This window comes from Berghia stephanieae, chromosome 5 (assembly GCF_034508935.2).
Source record: "Berghia stephanieae isolate SIO BIC M18660-M18661 chromosome 5, UCSD_Bste_1.3, whole genome shotgun sequence".
In the NCBI taxonomy this organism is placed as follows: Eukaryota; Metazoa; Mollusca; class Gastropoda; order Nudibranchia; family Aeolidiidae; genus Berghia; species Berghia stephanieae.
In genome coordinates this window covers 2,775,172-2,798,389 of record NC_088364.1, presented here as the reverse complement: position 1 = coordinate 2,798,389, position 23,218 = coordinate 2,775,172, and the positions used below count along the sequence as shown (strand labels likewise).

General features: G+C 36.9%; 1 protein-coding gene across 3 annotated transcripts in view; it reads right to left on the bottom strand.

The window, feature by feature from the left end:
- Positions 1 to 2,906: 2,906 nt before the first annotated feature.
- The window catches only part of LOC144972242 (uncharacterized), a 40,374-nt gene continuing 20,062 nt past the window's right edge, over positions 2,907 to 23,218 (bottom strand). Inside the window, exons 6-12 of one of the 3 annotated variants that reach the window (XR_013645320.1) lie at positions 18,627 to 18,741; positions 15,307 to 15,449; positions 14,574 to 14,703; positions 7,429 to 7,541; positions 5,419 to 5,445; positions 3,593 to 4,717; positions 2,907 to 3,522 (exon numbers count right to left, since the gene is read on the bottom strand). Coding sequence is in view for 1 of the 3 variants with exons in the window: in XM_078913287.1 (XP_078769413.1) it covers positions 4,632 to 4,717; positions 5,419 to 5,445; positions 7,429 to 7,541; positions 14,574 to 14,703; positions 15,307 to 15,449; positions 18,627 to 18,741 (614 nt within the window). In the remaining 2 variants the exon portion in view is untranslated. Of the gene's footprint in view, positions 4,718 to 5,418; positions 5,446 to 7,428; positions 7,542 to 14,573; positions 14,704 to 15,306; positions 15,450 to 18,626; positions 18,742 to 23,218 lie in introns of all 3 variants that reach the window. The other 2 variants (XR_013645321.1, XM_078913287.1) reach the window with 2 other exon arrangements.

Below are 23,218 nucleotides of genomic sequence, written 5' to 3'. Positions count from 1 at the left end.
CTTAGTTTGAGATCACCTAAAAGTCTCATCCAGACACAAGCACAGGTCCCCACTAAGAGGAACATACTCAAATGTTTTACAAACGTATATAATATCAAGAAAACATAATACAATGCATAACAGAGAGATGTTTTACAAGGAAAAAAATATCATCTCTCAAAACTAACTATACATTTGACTGTTTCCCTCTCAGCTAGAGTATCCGGCCAGGGCCAGGACAAAACCAAGTAATCTCATTCCAAGACATAGAGAGTGAGTTGGAAGACAGATATAAGGGGATAGAAGACACAGTAAGTGCCTCCCTGTCCACATTGGGAGGCCAGGAACCTCACCCAGAATATCCACTAAACGTGCTCAAAGTGCTTTACCCCTGACTAACAGCAACACGTAACATGCAGAATGTTTTAACAGACAGATACTCATTTTACACCATAGTACGGTGAGAGAATGTGAGTAAAGAGCCTTTTCCAAGGACTCAACTATGCCCCGAGCAAGGCTCAAACCCAGGACCTTCGAATTCGAAAGCAAGTGTCATACCCACACAGCTGCAAAACTAATGGCCATGCAACGACAAATATGGTAAAAGATAAATGACCGTAAACTTGTTATAGCATTTATCACAGCCTTTACCAGAAAGTAGCAAGGACTATGAAAAATGTTTTTTTCTCTTTTTGAGGAAAAATTTTGTCTAAAATCAAAGCCCTATCTCCACTGAGTAAAAATGTTTTTGAATTTTGAAACTCCATTCATAAATAAACAAGTTATGCAGTTTCAAAGGTGTCATTTATTTGGATGACCCGCAAAGAGGAAAAAAACGCGAAAATATGGGACGCTTTTTCGGCATTTTTTTTCGACCTTTGGTTGTATCTTGCGTAATAAATAGATTAAAAGATTGAAACTTGAAGAGCAAATTAGGATGGTGTTTTGTAAAATACGGGAAAAGTACTCGTCATATTCATATGAAATTTTACAACCAAAAAGAAGAAATGTTCATGTATTACCTTGTCCGCGACAAAACCTCCACGCCCGGCAGTTTTAGAAATATTTTACTCCAAAGAATAAAAATCTATTTTTAACGGTCTTCTGGTAATCGCGCGAGTTTTGTCGCTTGACATAATCTAAAATGACCTTTTTTCTAACTGTGTGCCAACTTTCAGTCATATTCATCGATAAACAGCGTCGTAATTAATTTTTTAAAATAGCATATACGAAGCGGCTTCGTCCCATATTTTGACGCAAATTCGGGCACTTCGTGAGCGAAAAAGAGGCCCAAAGATTTGTGCGGGATAGTCATTGCTACCAGAAAGACAACAAAACATGGTAACACGTCAAGAACCTTATCTGATTAATCAAAATTTACAAATAATCATTTAAAATAGAAATGAACACAAAGAAAAATTTGAACATTAAATCTTTAGGTATGAATATTACGTCTTTGGCACGAGGTGTATGTATGTATTTATATGACAGAGCATGCATTCAAAATATACAGTGAAACAAATATTTTTTTTAAGCAAAAAGAAACAATTAATATTTATATGATAGAGCATGAATTAAAAATAATCATTGAAAAAAATATGTACAAAAATTAAAAAGAGAAATCCCCTCTATTTGTTTTTAAGGGTTTTACAGCTTTTGCAAAATATTAAGGTCATAAAAAATAGGGAAAAACAGAATAGTAAAAAGTTCTAGAATTACAATTAAGCACCAAAGAATAAGTAGAACAAATGGGAATTGGTTCAAATAGAGGACAGATGTAGATTCCAACAGCACACTACGAAGAATACACTCAAATGCTTACATTATACATTCAAAATAACAAATATAACAGAGAGATGATTTACAAGGGAAAAAAATATCATCTCCCAAAACAATAACTATGCATTTGACTGTTTCCCTCAAAGACAAGCACATGGCCAGGACCAGGGCAAAACCAAGTAATCTCATTCCAAGACAAAGACAGAAAGCATGTTGTAAAACAGATAATATATGGGGATAGAAGACACAGTAACTGCCACCCTGCCCACTATGGGAGGCCAGGAAGCCTAATCAGTAATATTGAGAGGGTCTTAGTTCAAGCCCCACTTCACTTGGGACCTTTCAATTTATCCATGGATCATGACCAAACTCATATCAAACAGCTCTATCGTTTCTAAAAAAAAAAAATTCATCAGACCCCTCTGTCCACCAGGCAGGGGATCCCGATAGTTCAGTTGGAAGATCACTTGCATCACAATTAAAGAGACCAAGATCAATCCCACCCCCCCTCTTATACGTCCTATGCAAAGGGTAGCAAGCAATTACTATAGTCCGTTTTGTGCTACAGAAACCAGGATAAACTTCGGCCCAATGGGCTTAACAACTCTAAGGGACTACTTTTTGTTTGATGTCCGTCCATTTGGCAGTGAATGGGTAGCTGGGTCTATTAGACTAGATCAGCCCAAAGGGTTAGCATATATTATATATATAGCTATTATTGTCCCTTTAACGCTAAACACACCACAATATTACAGCTCTGAATAACAAACACAATAATAATTATCATGATAATAATAATAAAAATCATCATCACCATAATAATAATAATAATAATAATAATAATAATAATAATAATAATAATAATAATAATAATAATAATAATAATAATAATAATATAAATAATAATAATAATAATACTCATAATAATAATAATAATAATAATAATAATAATAATAATAATAATAATAATAATAATAATAATAATAATAATAATAATAATAATAATAAAAAAACAATAATATTGCCCTGTGACCCTTGACCCTGTCAGGGGATGACACCTGGCTGATTTGCATATACTTGAACTGGAATCTAAACAACAAATTTTCCCATTGGAGCAATAGGCGAATTTCATTTCTACAATTCTCTTGTTTTTGTTTGTAAGGGTTTACGGCGCATGTAACACATTTAGGTCATATCAGCGCCAGTAAAAAGGAAGAAAATGGGATAGTAAAAAGTTCTAGAACAACAATTAAAGCATCCAAGAAAAAGTAAGACATAGGGGAACTGGGAACAAATAGGGATCAGACGTAGATTCCAAGAGCATACAACCAATGTACTTAAGTGTGAGATCACCTATAAGTCTCATTCAGACACGACCACAAAATCCAACAAAGAGGAATACACTCAAATGCTTACATTATAAAATCAAAATAACAAATATAATAATACATAACAATCATCTCCCAAAACAATATCTATACATTTTACTGCTTCTCTCTCAGCCAGGGTATCCGGCCAGGGCCAGGGTATCTGGCCAGGGCCAGGACAAAACCAAGTAATCTCATTCCAAGCATGTTGGAAAACAGATATATGGGAATAGAAGACACAGTAAGTGCCTCCCTGCCCACTATGGGAGGTCAGGAACCCCACCCAGGATACAGGGGGATAGAAGACACAGTAAGTGCTTCCCTGCCCACTATGGGAGGTCAGAAACCCACCCAGGATACAGGGGGATAGAAGACACAGTAAGTGCTTCCCTGCCCTCTATGGGAGGTCAGGAACCCCATCCAGGATACAGGGGGATAGAACACACAGTAAGTGCCTCCCTGCCCACTATGGTAGGTCAGGACCCCCACCCAGTTGTTATTCTTTCATAACAATAATATGACAATGTGTACATGTTATTATGGCAGAGTTGGTTAGATGCTAAAAACTCTATAAGACAAAACTTATTGGTGTTCCGAAAAGTGAGTGGAGCAGGCACTTATGCTGATAATAACAAGAAATACAGTGAGAAGGAAAGTGCCAGAAGACAACAGAGAATAAAAACGCTGCGGCAGCGATGGGGGGCTCGAACCCACAACCTTACTGGTATGACAACCCCAGGGGCCATGGATAACTCGTACGGTAGAGTCACAATCTCCCCGGCCAGGCAGAGTTGCCGTACAAGTTAGTTGCGGGTTCGAGCCCCCATCGCTGTCACGACGTTTTTATTCTCTGTTCTCTTCTAGCATTTTCCTACTCTCTTCATTTCTTGAGATTTGTGTTATGATGCTGAAAACTTATATAGCACTATAACTCCCAGACATCAGACTCAAAGTGCTTAAATTACAAATTACTTTGGCTAAGACATACTGACTCACACACACACACACAACCCAAACTAGACGCCTATCTTGCTTCTCATATCATCTACTAAAATCGAAATAGATAAGTTTTAAGCGAACGTTTAAAAGTAGACAAAGTATCTTTTTTACGAATGACCTGTGGTAAGGCGTTCCAACAGAGGGTCCGAAATAAGAAAAGGATCGCATTCCAGCATTTTTGTGTATTCAGGGGACAACTAGTTATGTTTTTGTTTTGATTGACAAGAATAAATAGAATTTTCTAGGTTGACAAAAACTTAAAATTTCAAATTTTTGTACATTTTAAAATTAAAATCCCCTTATGACATCTAGTTAACCTTGACTTGACATATTACCACACTGAGCTGATGGGTCACATATGCGATAAGTAGAATTTTTGTGGAAAATAATTTGTAATTTTCTTTTCCAAAGCCACCACGATGACATCATGACGAGGGGTAAATGATGGATGAGATGATACTTGTTGTTGTAGATGTCTGTCTGTTGTCGTAACAGGTGGAGTGAGATTCACAGGTAGAATTGTACAATGGCTGACATAGTGGCAAGCGTTAGAGTTAACACTGGTGCTGGCTGCATTTTCATTATTGCTTTATCTGTGGCACAAAAGAAAATACTGTCTTGTCATTTGGTTTGCATAGATAGAGAGGTCTCTGAATTTGGACAAAAGAATGAACGAAAACAAAAACAGTTTGAAGACCATAGACCAATTAGACCAGGCCTGCCAACCCTTCACATCCAACAGCAACACTTAACATGTAGGACAGGATGTGACGCCTGTTAGGCAATGCTAGTAACGGTCAGGTACTCATTCCACACCCGAGTATGGTGAGAGAATAAGAGGAAAGAGCCTTTTCCAAGGACTCAACTATGCGCATAGCAAGGCTTAAACCCAGGAACTTCCGATCCGAAAACATGTGTCATACCACAAGACCACATAGACTGGAATGGGGAAAGTGGGGAAAGGAGTGCAATATATTTTCTTACTTACTTCACTTTTGGCAATCATGAAAAATATTTTTTTAAAAATCACTTTCACATCCATCTCTCTCTCCCCCTGCCCACCCCCCCCCCCCCCCCCCTTCTTTTTTTTTTTTTTGGTTCTCATCATTATTTTAGAGGCAATGGTGGAATGGCGGAAAGGAAGATTGGAAATAGGAATGATTCCACTAAAAGAGGAAGGGTTGGCAGGTAATTGTGTCTTACTCAACTTGATGTCAAAATGTCTTATTTTCAAAAGATAACCCGAACTGCAAGAAAAAACAATATTATATAGTTTTTTAAAATGGAAACTTACTTATGGTGGGATATCCCAACTGTTTGCCTGAAATAAAAGAATAAAATAATGATGAAATCAAATTTGGGTCTTTGTTCGATCAAATGTGAGGCACTATAATTTTATTTTTTTAAAATTATCTTAAGGGTTTTGCAGCGCTTGCAACACATTTAGGTCATATCAGCACCAGTAAAAGAGATGATTTACAAGGAAAAACTATAATCTCCCAAAACTCTAACTATACATTTGACGGTTTCCCTCTCAGCCAGGGTATCCCGCTAGGACAAAACCAAGAAATCTCATTCCAAGACAAAGACAGAAAGCATGTTGGAAAACAGATAGGGGGATAGAAGACACAGGAGGCGCTCTAAGGAAATGTTCCAACACATCAGACCTTATTGGAATTGAAATATTGATATGTCAAAGAGTAGAAAATTCTATACAATTTTAAAATTAATTCATTTGTTTCGCAACCTTAACAATGACAATTTTAACTCTTTACAGTGGTGAAATTATTCATATACGAGGGCGAGTCAAAAAGTAATGGGACAAATCTCCTACTGAGTTCATTTCTTTTTTCATGTATTGACATATTTGGCTCAATTGAACTTACACATGTACTCTTTAAACAAAAAGTTGAAAATTTTAATTCTGTCGAATTTTGACAAAGTTATGGCAGTTCAAAATGGCTGCTAGTTGTGAGAGATGAAAGAGCACCAGCATATTTTTAGACTGGACAATAAGATACCGTCACTCCGACACCAAAACATAATTTACACAAGGTATGTATCCAGGCCAATGGAAGAGTGACTTTACACTTCCAATGAAATAGGAACCAGTTTTTTAACATAACACTTTTCTTCCCTACTTGTCCACGTTGAATAATGACAATGATCCAGTAAAGGAGATACTGACATCCAAAGAACAGCATATCCCCATTATTTTTACCCTGTGCCAGTACCAGAGTTGACAACCAGTCACAGACGCAGTCGAGAAATAAATAAAATTCCCTTTGTTCATCCCACGGGGAAATTGGTCTCTAGGGTCTTTTCCAAGGGAAGACTGGAATAACCTTGCAGCGCTGTAAATTGAGCTAGGGCGAAGGGACTTGATCAAGGCCACACAGCACAGCCGCGGGTGATCGAATTCGGTACCTTTCGGGTAGGAAGCAAAGGCTGTTACCGCTGAGCCACGCTGCCCCAAATCTTGGGACTCAAATGAAGATGTGGTGATGGTGATGATGATGTTTATGGTGGTGGAGGTGGTGATGATGATGATGTTTATGTGTGATGATGATGTGATGATGATGATGATGTTTATGGTGGTGGAGGTGGTGATGACGATGATGTATATGTGTGATGATGATGTTGATGATGATGATGATGTTTATGGTGGTGGAGGTGGTGATGATGATGATGTTTATGTGTGATGATGATGTGATGATGATGATGATGTTTATGGTGTGGAGGTGGTGATGACGATGATGTTATATGGTGTGGAGGTGGTGATGACGATGATGTTTATGGTGGTGGAGTGGTGATGATGATGATGTTGATGATGATGATGATGATGATGATGATGATGATGACTATGATGATGATGAGAGGATGAGGATTATGATGACGATGATGTTTATGGTGGTGGAGGTGGTGATGATGATGATGTTGATGATGATGATGTTTATGGTGGTGGAGGTGGTGATGATGATGATGTTGATGATGATGATGATGATGATGATGATGATGACTATGATGATGATGATGAGGATGAGGATTATGATGATGATGATGATGTTTATGGTGGTGGAGGTGGTGATGATGATGATGTTGATGATGATGATGATGATGATGATGATGATGACTATGATGATGATGATGAGGATGAGGATTATGATGATGATGATGATGATGATGACGACAAGAAAAAATATTGGGACATTCCGAATGTAATCAGGAAAATTAACAAGTCTGCACCCCCACCCAACCCCCCCCCCCCCCCCCCCCAAACACACACACACACACACAGACTTACATTGAGATTTCTGTTCCTCTAACTGCTCTGCCATTCTGGTCACCAAGCTGACGTCACAACTGGATTGGTCTCGGGTTTTGTGCTCAATGCAGGATAATGACTTCCCCACGGTACTGAGGAAATAAGGAACACCAAAAAATGACAAGTTTGTTGTTTTTGTTTTTAAGGGTTTTACGGCACTTGCAACACATTAAGGTCATATCAGCGCCAGTAAAAAGGAAGAAATTGGGATAGCAAAAAGGTCTAGAATGACAATTAAAGAACCCAAGAAAAGGTAAGAAAAAGGGGAATTGGTTCAAATAGGAGACAGATGAGATTCTAAAAGCACACTGTCAAAGTACTTAGTTTGAGATCTCTAAAAGTCTCACCAAGACACAAGCGCAGGTCCCCACTAAGAAGAATGCACTCAAATGTTTTACAAATAATATATAATATTTAAAAAACATAATACAATGCACAACAGAGAGATGATTTACAAGGAAAAAAATATCATCTCCCAAAACTAACAATACATTTGACTTTCCCTCCCAGCCAGGGTATCTGGCCAGGGCCAAGACAAAACCAAGTAATCTCATTCCAAGACAAAGACAGAAAGCATGTTGGAAAACACAGACATAGGGGGATAGAAGACATAGAATGGACCTCCCTGCCTACTTTGGGAGGTCAGGAATCCCATCCAAAATGAGAAGTTTATACATATACAGAGCAGTATGAAACGAAAAGAAATAACAATTATAATAATAATAATAAGTTTATGATGTTGTTCTTAGCATTTAACAGCACTCGCAACAGATACGGGTCATTGAAGTGACAGGGCGAGTATGCTAGAAGATTTAGTAAAAAGGGAAACAGTGTTTAATCTGAGCCAAGCATTATCAGCTAACCTGGACTTTTGCTAAAAATAAAATACACTGTATATGTATCGGAAGCTCCTGGTTTCGCTTTCGGATCGGAAGGTCATGGGTTCGAGCCTCGCTCAGCGCATAGTTGAGTCCTTGGAAAAGGCTCTTTACTAATATTCTCTCACTGTCATCGGGTGTAAAATGAGTACTTGGCCGTTAACAACATTGTCTCTGACAGGAAAAAAAAATTTGTAATATAGCCTAACAGACATCATGTCTCGATCTACATGTTACGTGTTGTTGTTGGTCAGGACGCCCTGTAAAACGCTTTGAGCATGCTTAGTGGATATTGCACTATGTAAAAGCTCAATTTTCAAATACTTTTTTTTGTTATTACCACAAATAAAATATCTAATACATGATATAATACTGATAAGGACATACATGTTTTTGTTTTTAAGTTTTTAAGGGTTTTACGGCGCTTGCAACACATTTAGGTTATATCAGCGCCAGTAAATAGGAAGAAAATGGGATAGTAAAAAGTTCTAGAAGTACAATTAAAGCACCCACGAAAAAGTAAGAGATAGAGGAACTGGGGACAAATAGGGATCAGATGTAGATTCCAAGGGCATACCACCAATGTACTTAGTTTGAGATCACCTCTAAGTCTAATCAGGACCCAAGCACAAAATCCAACAAAGAGGAATACACTCATATGCTTACATTATACATTAGAAATAAATATAATAATACATAACAGAGAGATGATTTACAAGGCAAAAAATAGCATCTCCCAAAACAATAACTATGTATTTGACTGTTTCCCTCCCAGCTAGGACTCCGGCCAGGGCCAGGACAAAACCGAGTAATCTCATTCCAAGATAAAGACAGAAAGCATGTTGGAAAACAGTTATAAGGGGATAGAAGACACAGTATGTACCCCCCTGCCCACTATGGGAGGTAGGAACCCCACCCAGAAGGACATACATCTGATGTCGGACAGAAAGATAATTTAAAAGGAAAAAAAAAAAAAAAATCTCATAAAATGTGCACAACAACACCGGCAGCATCCCAAATATTGTAAGTTTGAATCTACAATTCCATGTCAAACATTTATTAAAAATAAAAAAACATTTTTAATTTTTTTTTTAAAAACAAGGAAGATAGTGCCTGACTTATTTGCTCATCAAGTGAAAAGAGTTCCACTTCCAATGACATATCTGTTCACATAACATAGCATAACATAATATGGTATAGGACGAAAAAGGTTAAAATCCCTTGAATGCCCTTTATATCAATATGAATGCTAAAAATCTATTGATTGAAAGATTATAATAATGATACACATGGTAAAGATATTATATCAATTTAAATGTACTCATATATGTGTGATGTACAAACATATATCTTTAACCTTGACATGCAACGCACACACACACACACACACACACACACACACACACACACACACACACACACACACACACACACTCATGCATTCACCAGTGCTGATGGTGACAAAAAGTGAAAAAGTAGGAAAATGTTGAACGATTGCCTTTAGCCCCATATTTACTGCCCTAAACCCCACTTTTAGAGCAATTGAGATGATAGACTATCATTGATACTCTAGCTAACTTCTGGAGAGTGGGAAACTAAACCTGTATGTTCCGGTTCCATCACACATCAACTCTCTCATTGCTAGCACATTGTTTCAAGAAAATGTAATTGTTGATAGTGGCTGTGATATTCAGGCCTGTAAATGGTTGGTGAAAAAATTGTCGGAACTTTTTGAAAATAGACACAACAGGACAAAAATAGTCAAATCATGTTACTTTCCCCTACTTATTTATAACGAGGTCCTTATTTCATGGTACCAAAAAAAAAAAAAATCCCAATTATATTTGAGGGCCCAGGTCTGAGTTAGTTGTAAAATGAAAGGAAGAGAACAATTCCTACACTTTTGACATGGAAAGCTGCGTATCTTCGCTCCTAGACCTGTAAATGAGCTCTATAAAAATTGACTGACACTCTTCGACAAACTGAAGATTCAAGTTTGTTTTTTTTTTAAATAAGGGCATCATTAGAGAGGAGAGTGATAAATACAATACATTAAAATAGTGGGTGTTATTACTTACTGGAAGTATGACTGCCATTGATTTGATGTAGAAGGAATGCTAAATAAGCAAGTCATTCATATCAGTAAAGAAGACTTCATCAAAGACTAACAATGCTCCAAACAAAGTTTCTACTGATGAGGTAATTACAGCTATAGGCTTTCAAAAGAAACTAATTGCCACAATCAAGTATGTACACCACACAAAGCAACCTCAAATCTGATCATTAACTATAAAAACTATTGACATTAAACATTCCAGATTTTAAAAAAGAAAGCAAAACAAGCTTTTGTTCATCATATCACCACTGTTGAATGATGCAAGTCCATTTCAAGGCAAAAATATATTGGAAAACAAAACAAAATTAGGTCTATATCTTATCATTTCCATGGCTATAAGCAACGAGAACGTTTTGCTGAAGGCAATTGGTCAGTTGATGATATTTGTCTTTTCCTGCTGTCTGCATTATGTCTTGATGATGCTGTCTGCATGTGATATGCAAGTGAAGAATCTATTGGTGAGGTCACAGCATTAGGTCTTGCATATTTCTTTAATGTTGTGGTATTCAAAGCAAGCAATTCATATTTAGTATACATGTAGGCTTCGTATGTGCTAATTAGTAAACTTGTGCTATTAGTAGTGATGATGTTATTCATAATGCTAAATGACTGTTCAACTCTTGGACCTGTGAAAATAGACAAGCATGCACTCACTACCTTTTGAACAGAATGGTACTTTGCAAGTTTGAAAACTTTAGTCCACCACAAATCAAGGGACAAGTCAACATCAACAGGGTGAATACTTGGGTCTGATTGTTACATCATAATTTCATTGTCAAAATTTGGAGCATTTATTGATTTCAACATTGAAGGCAGCTTTTTCAATGCCATTGCAGTGTCGCCAAATCCAAAAGCCCTGGGGTCCAATAAAGAAAGAGTCCTTAGAAATGGATTATTGAGGGGCAGCTTTTTCTGCGTATAAATGCCTGTAGCTTTGTAAGCTTCAAATAATAACTTGAGGAAACTATTTCTTTCTTCTCGTCCTAGCTTAGAGAGGGATCTGGTCTCACTACATCTTCCAATATTAACATGTTCGTAAAGTAAATAAATTTCTGGTTTTGACAAATCAATAGAATGCAAATCTTTGCTAGATTCCCTGATAAATTCTGGTCGAATATAAAATTGCAAAAAATTCCGAAAAATATTGACTTGTTCGTCGTGCAAAAGATGAAGCATTGGTTTATGTTGCTCAAATGCCAAAACAAATCTCTTGAAAAGAGGAAATACATATAAAATCACATCAAAAAGCACTGTTGTTTTGGATGAAAAATCAAAAATCTTTTGACATATTCTTGATTTCCTTTCTTTCCCAGCCACTGTCAATTTTTTTGACTTAAGTCTCCTCATTATTTTATAAATTGCTTGTCTGCTATTTTCAGAAGTGGATCTGTGCTTGAAAACATCCATAATGCTTGATTGAAACAATTATTTATCCTTTATTGACAACCAAGAGAATTAAAAAACATAAATGCTATCCTTTAACTCATCATAACGTTGGGCACAATCCAGTATGTTCAACCACCTGTGACAAACTCTCTCTTTAGGGAGTAGACGTTTTATGTTGAGAAATTGACAAATCGATAAAAAAATCTCGTCTTATATCTGCACTGTATTCAATGTCCCTGAAAATGTCATCAAGCAATTTTGAAATATGACTTGATGGATCAATTGAAGATGAAAATATTTTTGTAATATTATGTATATGATGACAAATGTCACCATCAATATCCACAAGATGAGGGGCGTCAGACTTGAGTTTCATAAAAAATCCATTATGTTCACCTCTCATATAAGAAGCAGAATCTGACAAAACAGTGATCAAATTTGTAAGAGGGATGTTGTCTTGAACCAGGATATCAATGACACTTTTGTATACCGTTTCTGCATTTACTGTAAACAGTTCAACTGAAGCATAAAGATAAACAACAGATTTCTCCAGGTCCACATCATAAAAACATACAAGAATATTGAGGACCCTTTTCTTCCCATGCTTTGTAGTGGCTTCATCTAAATTTATTGAAAAATAGTTCTCCTTCATCTTCCCGATCAATCGCTTCCTCTGTATTTCCTTCAGGCCAAACTTTAATTTATATGTGGCAGTCTGTCTTTCCATTTTTAAAGATTGCAGAGCTTTGTGATCTTGAGAAAGAAGCTGGGCAAGTCCTATTAGGTGTGGTGTCATGCTTAGAGTTAGTGAATGCTCAGCAATAAAAGAACAAATAATAGCTTCTTGATGAGCTATCCTATCCTTCATACTTGGAGGCAGTGGTGGTAATGGTGGTGAAACATGATCTTCAGAATTTTGATTCAGCCTGGATCCACTAGCTTTACAAACATTTGGGGCAACACCATAAGGATGTGTATGAGTAGAACTGACATGGGATGATCCCTTTTCTAAACTATTTAACATTTGAAAAGAAGCTGGCAATGACTGATTTCCTTTGACTGAATTCCTTCTTCCAATGTGTGACTTAGACTGTGCATGCCTTTTGAGAAAGCCTATACCTTTGTGACCATACTTCAAACGTTGACAACAATACAAACAAAAGCCGATTCCTGCCTCTGGAATTTTTCTGACATAGTCAGAAAAATAATCACCATTGCCATCTTTAACTTCTAGCCATGACCAATTGAATTTATTCCTCACATCTTTATCGATGCTCGACAAGTCTGAATTGTGATCCACGAACAGCTCAGGCATTGTGAGAACATTAAAATAATGTAGCAATGAGCAAACTTGATTTTCAATCAGTTAATGAGATAAACAAAAAAGAAATAAATATGACTTCTGGCCAATACACTGAATTATTAGGCTAAGTAGAAATGAATTATCAATTGAAGAAACTTCGGCAGGCGTAGCGGTAGCGGACAAATCCAAAGAATCGAAATGAATAGTAAATCGCCACAGTAAACAGCAAGCACGCTTGAACAAAACAATGGCAGAAAACGTCCTAATTTGCGCTGGAATTAATTAGGCTACTTACCATTGTTCCTTATAATTAGGTACCCAATCAGTGAAGAAACGGTCAACCAGTTTGTTTACAACTACAACGTGAGGCAATCGAAATGTGCTTTGTAGCAATCTCTCCTAACTTTCGATTTGAAGGTGTCTACATAACGGACTTCCGGCATTCGCAATTTACTTTATCATACTTTTGAGACTCGCCAGGTAATTGTGGTCAATTTTGGCTTAGATGAAACAGTGAAATTTATCGCTCGGTGGCTCAGTTAAAATTGGCTTTGGAAAGTGAAAAAATAATTTAACGAAGGATGTGTGAAAATACCCAGGGATGTGTTCAGACACGCCTTTTATAAAAAGCGTCGCTTAGTCTTGGCAATATATACATCGTTAATATAAACGGTCCCCATGAGCTCTGCGTAGCGCTGTGGAACACTCCTAATTACTTTACGGTCATTCGACTACGATTTGTGAATTCTTTCTTTTTTCATTTCTTTCTTTCTTTCTTTTCTTTTTTTAAATATTTGAATTTGACAAATTGACTGATTTCAGTTAATTGACTGAGAATTTACAGGTCTAGCTCCTGTTTGTGTTAAATGCTTACGTTGATTCTTTTGCTTGAGAAACCTTCCGGTCCGGTTCGACACACCTCTGTGCATGCATTATTTACTGACTTGGTGTGGGAGTGTATGAAGACGACTCGCGCAAACTTCGCGACCCTTTCTCTCTGGCTGTGGCACAGTAGCCAGGCAGTGAATACATCCACGTCACGTTAGCAGAGCATGTAGGTGGCATGATAATATTATAGTTAACTGATAGACGGCGAGTTTTGTTTTGCCTTTGATGCGACAAATAAAAAGTTTTTTTGTTTTGTTTTTTTTTAGTCTACATTTGAAACGGAATCTAATTTTTTCGAGGAACGAAATAAAAGTCTTTTATTTTCTTTTTTTATTGGTTCTGTTCTTTGACGTTACGAATTTTATTTTTACTATTATTTTTTTTTTAAAAAATATTAGCACTTATAGAGCAAAATCGTACTGTCGGAAATCCGACAATAGACGGAAGATTTACAGGCCTGGATATTTCAAAGGCCACGTCCTTCAGTAAACGCATGATCGGCTCTAGAAACATTAGAGGGTGTTGAGAGTCTATGTATGTCTATGCCACTTACAGACAAATATCCTTTTGTCCCAGGGGTTCCGTCCTCCTCTTTCCATCATCCGTGTCTGGCAATTGACTGTGTAGCATACAGGAACTCATCACCTTGTTGCTTACACACATTGCAATTTGACCTTCTTGCTCTGAAAATAATTTCAACAACAACCAAAATTTAAAAATAAAAATGAAACAACACATAACAGAGAGATGATTTACAAGGAAAATAATATCATCTCCCAAACTATAACTATACATTTGATTGTTCCCTTCCTAGTTAAGGACTCCAGTCAGAGCTAGGACAAAACCAAGTAATCCCATTCCAAAACAAAAACAGAAAGCAAGTCGACAGATACAAGGGGATAAAAGACACCGCGTGACCTCCGCCCCACCATGGGAGGTTAAAGACCCCAACCAGAACCCCACCTTCTTTCTCTTTCAACCTACTGCTTATCAATATAAGTAAAATGAACAAGGATATTTTTTGGAGCTTTTATATAACGTAATATCTACCAGAAATGCTCAAAGGAGGCCTGTTCTATGGTCGTGGAAAATTCATACGGTAGAGTCACGATCTCCCCGGCCAGGCGAAGTCGACATACCAGTAAGGTCGCGGGACCGAGCCCCCATCGCTGCCGGAAAGTTTTTATTCTCTGTTGTCTTCTAGCACTTTCCTACCCATTTCATTTCCTGTTTTATTCATACACTTTTCACCCATGTATCCAACCTCTCTGACAAGCCTAACTTACTGGGCTGTTTGGTGGTCTTGGTCTGGTCACACAGCATTCTGGCTCTGTCCACGGCTATCTGTGCAGACCACATGTGGGTAGATACAAATCCAGGGCACAGGGCTTGTTCTTTCGCTAAGCATTTAGAGGATTTCTCATACATTCTGTAGACATTCAAGCAATGATTCTTGATGTGATATTTATAAAAATGAATATGACAGAATGAAAACCCTTCTTCGGCTAATAACAATGGCTAAAACATTTACTTGTGAGAATAAAGCTCATAGCTCTCCAATAACAATGGCTAAAACATTTACTTGTGGTGAGAATAAAGCTCATACCTCTCCAATAACAATGGCTAAAACATTTACTTGTGGTGAGAATAAAGCTCATACCTCTCCAATAACAATGGCTAAAACATTTACTTGTGGTGAGAATAAAGCTCATACCTCTCCAATAACAATGGCTAAAACATTTACTTGTGGTGAGAATAAAGCTCATACCTCTCCAATAACAATGGCTAAAACATTTACTTGTGGTGAGAATAAAGCTCATACCTCTCCAATAACAATGGCTAAAACATTTACTTGTGAGAATAAAGCTCATACCTCTCTAATAACAATGGCTAAAACATTTACTTGTGGTGAGAATAAAGCTCATACCTCTCCAATAACAATGGCTAAAACATTTACTTGTGGTGAGAATAAAGCTCATAGCCTCTCCAATAACAATGGCTAAAACATTTACTTGTGGTGAGAATAAAGCTCATACCTCTCCAATAACAATGGCTAAAACATTTACTTGTGGTGAGAATAAAGCTCATACCTCTCCAATAACAATGGCTAAAACATTTACTTGTGGTGAGAATAAAGCTCATACCTCTCCAATAACAATGGCTAAAACATTTACTTGTGGTGAGAATAAAGCTCATAGCTCTCCAATAACAATGGCTAAAACATTTACTTGTGGTGAGAATAAAGCTCATACCTCTCCAATAACAATGGCTAAAACATTTACTTGTGGTGAGAATAAAGCTCATAGCTCTCCAATAACAATGGCTAAAACATTTACTTGTGGTGAGAATAAAGCTCATACCTCTCCAATAACAATGGCTAAAACATTTACTTGTGGTGAGAATAAAGCTCATACCTCTCCAATAACAATGGCTAAAACATTTACTTGTGGTGAGAATAAAGCTCATACCTCTCCAATAACAATGGCTAAAACATTTACTTGTGGTGAGAATAAAGCTCATACCTCTCCAATAACAATGGCTAAAACATTTACTTGTGGTGAGAATAAAGCTCATACCTCTCCAATAACAATGGCTAAAACATTTACTTGTGGTGAGAATAAGCTCATAGCTCTCCAATAACAATGGCTAAAACATTTACTTGTGGTGAGAATAAAGCTCATAGCTCTCCAATAACAATGGCTAAAACATTTACTTGTGGTGAGAATAAAGCTCATACCTCTCCAATAACAATGGCTAAAACATTTACTTGTGGTGAGAATAAAGCTCATAGCTCTCCAATAACAATGGCTAAAACATTTACTTGTGGTGAGAATAAAGCTCATAGCTCACCAATAAACCTGTGCAAAACGTTATGTACCTGTTTTTATAGATCCGTTTTGGAGACAGTTATTATTTTTGTATTACAGCATGGTTGGAAATGCCAGTATTTGTGACAATTAAGAAAATTGATCGGATAATTGATAAAACCAGGAGTTATACTCAACCAATTTCCAATGTGGAAGAACTGTTCAAGAGATTTTGTCTAAGTAAAATGGAGAAAGTTATGAAGGACGGCGATCACCCCCTTCGCAAATATATTAAGTTCTCCATGACAAGCCGTCGCCTTATATCTTATAAAACAAAGACAACACGTCACCTTAATTAATTTCTGCCACATGGTGTTCGAATTGTTAACGCCCAACTGTGATTTAAATTAAATACTATCTTTTAAATATACACACACAAGTTCGGACTAAAGTCCAGAGGTATGGCCTATCTCAATTTATTAAATTAATATATAAGGTGTTGCTATCGGTTCTTGGTTGTATATTTTTACATGTTTGTACATTTGCATATATGGATACATTGTCGCCATAGATTCTCAACTTTGTGTTTATACATTTTTATGCATGCCACGTCTGTAAACGAATTTCCATTTTTTTTTGGATGAATAAAGTATATATATTATATTATATATTATAAACATTTAGGACAAAATCACACCTGTAAGACAGAGACAATAAGACAACTCTGTTCAGCCTTGTCAATAATCATTTTTTAAAGCCATTAGTTACCTCAAGAGACATTGATAATAATAAAACATCCTTTCAAGCGACCTGCCGTTGCCTAGACATTCCATGATAGAATATAGAAATTCTCAAAAAAATGTCTGATATCAACATGATCATGAGCAAATAAAGGGGTAAATAATCTTGCCCATGGAAAAAAAAGTCTGAAACTGAGCTTGAACCCAGGACTGTCCGGATTACAAATGCCTTAAACACTAAGACACCACCCCTTCCTCCCACCTTAATAACAGTATAGGTGAAATGTCAAACACCCCTATTACCAGGATGTCTCAACCATAAATAAACAAATAATTAAGGTGAGAGGGATGATTGGAACAAAGAAACAAAAAAACATCCGTTTCAGTTCTGAATGAATTAATCGCTTTGACGTATAACAATCTCTCTGATACTCTTCTGGCAATGCTCCGAGGAAAAAATCACTACATCTGTTACAAAGACATATATTTTTATATAGCGCAACATCCACTAAACATGCTCAAAGCGCTTTACAAGGGACCCCTGGCCAACAGCAAAACTTAACATGTAGGACAGGACATGACACCTGTTAGGTGATATTATAATTTTTCGGACAGAGACAACGTTGTTAACGGCCAGGTACTCATTTTACACCTTCTAACTAAACTTGGCAATATCTCAGTTCAAACCTTTTCACCATCCGACTGATTATGTCATTCACTGTAACATTTATTTCTATATCTCTATTTTTTTTCCAAACTTCCAAGAGGTTTCGAAGAATTGATTATTTAAAAAAAAAAAAAATTTCAGTTCCTATCATATTTTTTTCTAAATTCCAAGAGGCGAACGAGTCATGCATACTACTAGATTTCAAAATAAATCTGGGAAACGTAAGACGTAACTAGAATTTGACACAAGTTTTAGCTTCAGACCATAATTTTTTTTTAAATTTTTCTGTGAAACCAAAGTTCAGAGTTTTGGCCTGTCAGCTCTGCTGTGTTGATCGGCCAAATTTTTGCATAATTCTAGAATGACAAAACCAGAGACATCTCAACACTTACTGGCACATCATCATTCTATCCGAGTGGAAAGGGGAGCTAACCAACTGGTCCAAAGGCCATACACAATCACGGATTGTACTCCAATGACAGGGGTATTTGCTTCCAATTGTTGTCCCTGTTGATAAAGACATATTTAAAATCTTTTAAACGAGAGAGAGAGAAAATCCACTTAAAATTTGACACAACTTAACATCATCAATAGTTTATTTAGAGCCTCAAAAAATATTAACAAGAAAAGACATCCAACAATGGCTCGTTTTCCTTTGTTTTTAGGGGTTTTACAGCGCTAGTGATACTACAGTGCCAGGAAAAAGGAAGATCAAGAAAAAAGAGGATCCGACCACAATTTCATCACGGTGCTAATTTTGACATTACCTAAAAGTTCCATCCAGGCACAAGCAAAATGTGAGGCTGGCTGAGAAAACCCAGGAAGATGCGGCAAGCTTCGATTCGTGATATAAGCCAAAATCAAAGATAAAAAGTTTCCCATAGAAACAAATTTCATTCAGAAAAAAAAATTAATAACTTGGATTCTAATCGACATATTGTTTGTTTGTTGCTTTAGGTCTCTTCCAACACAATTGAGGTTATATGAGAGACCGCTGAAACAAAAAAAACAAGCAATCTAACAAAAATAGTACAAATGTAAATCAAAATCATAACCTAAAGATATCATAAGCTAAATTATAAATAACCAAGAACAAACAGGCAGAAGATTTACAGAAAAAAAATATCCCCTGTCAAAAATACAATCACAAACCAAAGAAGCAGGATAGGCTAGTAAAGAGAAGAAGAAACGACATCACTATCGGATCGTACACCCATGCGAACATCATAGGTATATGATTCAAGCGTGATGCTCCCATCCAACCACCCGCCTAATAGACATAGAAAGAAAATTTAAAGTGGTAAATGATCAGAAAGATGTGGTCTACACCACTGCATACATAACTCAATTTATGAAATTTGTGCATCTTTCCGGGTTTTCTCAGCCAGCCACACAAATATCCAGCTATAAAGGATCTACTAAAAGCCAGAGCTGCCAACCCTAGCCCGTGTCAATGTGTACAATAGAGAGCCAAAATGAGTCAGATTTTGAAGAAAAAAATGTGTATAGTCCTGCAAAACAAGTGCTAATTCTGATGATGGGCAATTATGCAGCTATGTGGTCTAGTGATATGACACTTGCTTTCAGATCAGAAGGTCTTGCGTTCGAGCCTCACTCGGTGCATAGTTCAGTCCTTGGAGAAGGCTCTTTACTCACATTCTCTCACCGTACTCAGGTGTAAAATAGTACCTGGCTGTTAACAGCGTTGTCTCTGTCCGAAAAAAATTTGTAATATCGCCTAACAGGCGTTATGTCCCGTCCTAAATGTTAAATGTTGCTGTTGGTCAGGGACTCCTAGTAAAGCGTAAAGCGCATTGAGCATGTTTAGTGGATAATTCGCTATATAAAAGCTCAATTTTTTTTTTCTAATTATTTTTTAGATCATACTAGCTATATTATAGTCGATATTTTAATTTATGAATAAATTTACTCTTTACAAACTATATAAATCTAATAATGTTATGAATAGAAGTGTATGTTAATAAATAGTGTAATTGTAATGTGTAGCGAGTATGTTTTTCCATCTTGAAAATGTGCACCTATAGCTACTGTATAATGTAATTATATTATTATCATTTGATTACCGGGTTAGGTAAAAACAACAAAAAAGTGGAGCAGACGCTTCAATTTAATTCAGGAAGGCAAATGATAGATTACACTAAAGACAACCATGAAATGACAGCTTATTATTCTTGAGACAAACAATATGGTGACTATAGGTCGCAATCCATACTTTGATGGGGAAAAAATAAAATGAGAATTTGGCCAAAAATTAGACCCCCCCCCCCCATAAAAAAAAAAAAATAAAATTTAGAAATACATGAACTTAAAAAAACAAAACAAAAACATATAATAAGCAGGAAGAAAAATGGATCGCCAAAAAAAAATTTACAAATTTAGAATTCAAAGCAAATGAGAAAATGTAAAACAAAGAGGAATGGTTCAAATCGGGACATATAAATCCTAAAAGATGAATCAGTGTATTAATTTGAATTTGTATGTTTTTTTTTGTTTGATGTGCTATCCTCTTATAAAATGAGTTTTTTATACAGAACCGGTTGGAAACAAAAAAAAGCAAGCAATTCTAACAAATATAGATTAACCAAAGAAATCCAAAATGACGCTATACTAGAGACATATCTATAAGTGCAAATTATAAAGATAACAAAACAACAGGCCAAAAATTAACCATAAAAAAAAAAAAAATTTAAAATACATAACTAAAAAAACAACAAAATAAAAGCAGGATAGAAAAAGATGAAAAAACAATTACAAATTTAGGAATCGTAACCAATGAGAAAGTAAACAAAGAGAATGTTCAAAGGGATACCTATCCAAACAACCTCGGTACTTAGTTTGAGATCATCTCAAAGTTTCTTCCAGATACAAGCACATGATCCCACTAAAATGCTTCCAAATCATTGTAAATGCAATGCAAAAAATATAACAACATAAAAGACAGATGATATAGTAGGAAAAAATTATCACCTTCCAAATCTATAGCTATACATTTGACTGTTTCCCTTCCAGCCAAGGACTCTGGTTAGGGCCAGGACAAAATTCATTCTAACATAAAGACAGAAAGCAAGTAGGAATACAGATATAGAGGGGGATTTAAGACACAACAAGAGACCCCCTGTCCAGATGAGAGGAGATGCTGATTTAAAACAAGTAACCACCGCACCACCTAATTTATATCTTAGGTGCACTTTTATTATTACTTATATCTGTATCTGTATCTGTATGGTTGGCGCTGAAGAAACCAATGGTCTGGTTGTATTTCAGCGGCGTCCTCATTGGGCGCGGGCCCATGTCAGTCGGGCCTTGAAATCGTTTAGGTGTGGTGCCATGATGACCAGTTCATCCAGCCCATTCCACTCCAAGATAGTTCTAATGAAGAAAGAATTTCTGTAGTTTTGTGTTCTTGTCTGTGGGATTTTGAAGCAGTTCGAATTGTTTGTGGGTATCTGTCAATGGGGTTTTCGATTATGTGGTTGGCAAAAGTGAGTGCTCGGATTTTTCTTTTGTTTGGTCGTGGCGTGAAAAAGGAGTCTGTCTTTATTGATGGTATTTGATCTGTTATTATCTTGAACATGAATGACAGACGGGTTTCTCTTTCTTTTTGTTGGAGGCTGATGAGATTTCTTTCTTCTAACATTTTTGTCATGCATCCTGGGTTCTGCTCTTATAGTTCCCAGTTATGAACCAGGCGCCTTGTCTCTGGACTCTCTCAAGTTTTTGAATATCCTCTTTCAGGTAGGGGTCCCAGGCAAATGCTCCGTATTCCAATTGTGATCTCACAAGTGTGAGGTAGGCGTTTTGTTTGCATGACGTTGGGGCGTGGCTAAGATTTCGGCGGAGAAGCGCGAGGGTGCAGCTTGCCTTATGGGTTATTTTGTTAATGTGTTTCCCCCATTTCAAGTCCTTTGAGAAGATGATGCCAAGGTATGGGTGATCGTCGACTTGTTTCAGGACAGTGTTGTTTAACTTGTAGGTCTCATTGTACTTTTTAGCTGTGCTGAGGATGTAGCATTTGTTTGCGTTAAATTTCATTCCCCAATCATGAGCCCACTGTTCGAGACTATTCAAGTCCTCTTGTAGCAATTTTTGATCATTTGCAGATTTTATTGGTCGGCATATTAGACAGTCATCGGCGAATAACCTAATCTGAGATTTTACTCGTAGAGGTAGGTCATTGATGAAACAAAGAAATAGTATGGGTCCTAGCACCGTTCCCTGTGGTACTCCTGATATGACTGGACATTCATCCGATGACGTGCCGTCTAGGACTACTTTCATGGTACGTTTTGTGAGGAAATTACAAAGCCATGTGTGTAAAGAGCCACAAATTCCGTAATTTTCTAGTTTCTGCTGGAGTTTTTGGTGGGGCACAGTATCAAATGCTTTGGAAAAGTCGAGGATGCCGATGTTTGCCTGAGTGTTGGCATTTTGGAGTCTCAACAGGTCGTTTACAGTTATTAGGAGTTGGCTTTCACATGAGTATCCTTTGCGAAACCCGTGGTTCAGGTCAGTTAGGATGTCATTGTTCTCAAAGTGGTTCATCATGTTCTTACAGATTATATGTTTTTCTAATAGTTTGGATATTACAGACGTCAGTGAGATTGGACGGTAGTTCTCTGCTTTATTTTTGTTGCCTTTTTTTAATACAGGTGCGATGTTTGCCTTCAGCCACTCATTAGGGAGCATCCCGGTGTCGACCGATTTTTTGGAAAATTATGCATAATGAGGGGGCCAAACTCTCAGCACACTCCTTTATTACTGTGTTGGGGATGTTATCTGGACCTGACGCCTTAGATGGATCGACGTTTTTCAGCAACTTTTCAACTCCTGAGATGTTTATGTTGATATTAGTAAGAGATTGGTCACACCTATGTGATGTCGGTGGGGTGGTTGTATCGTGTGGATCATGAGGGGTAAAGATTTTTTGTTTGTTTGTTGCTTTAGGTCTCTTCCAACACAATTG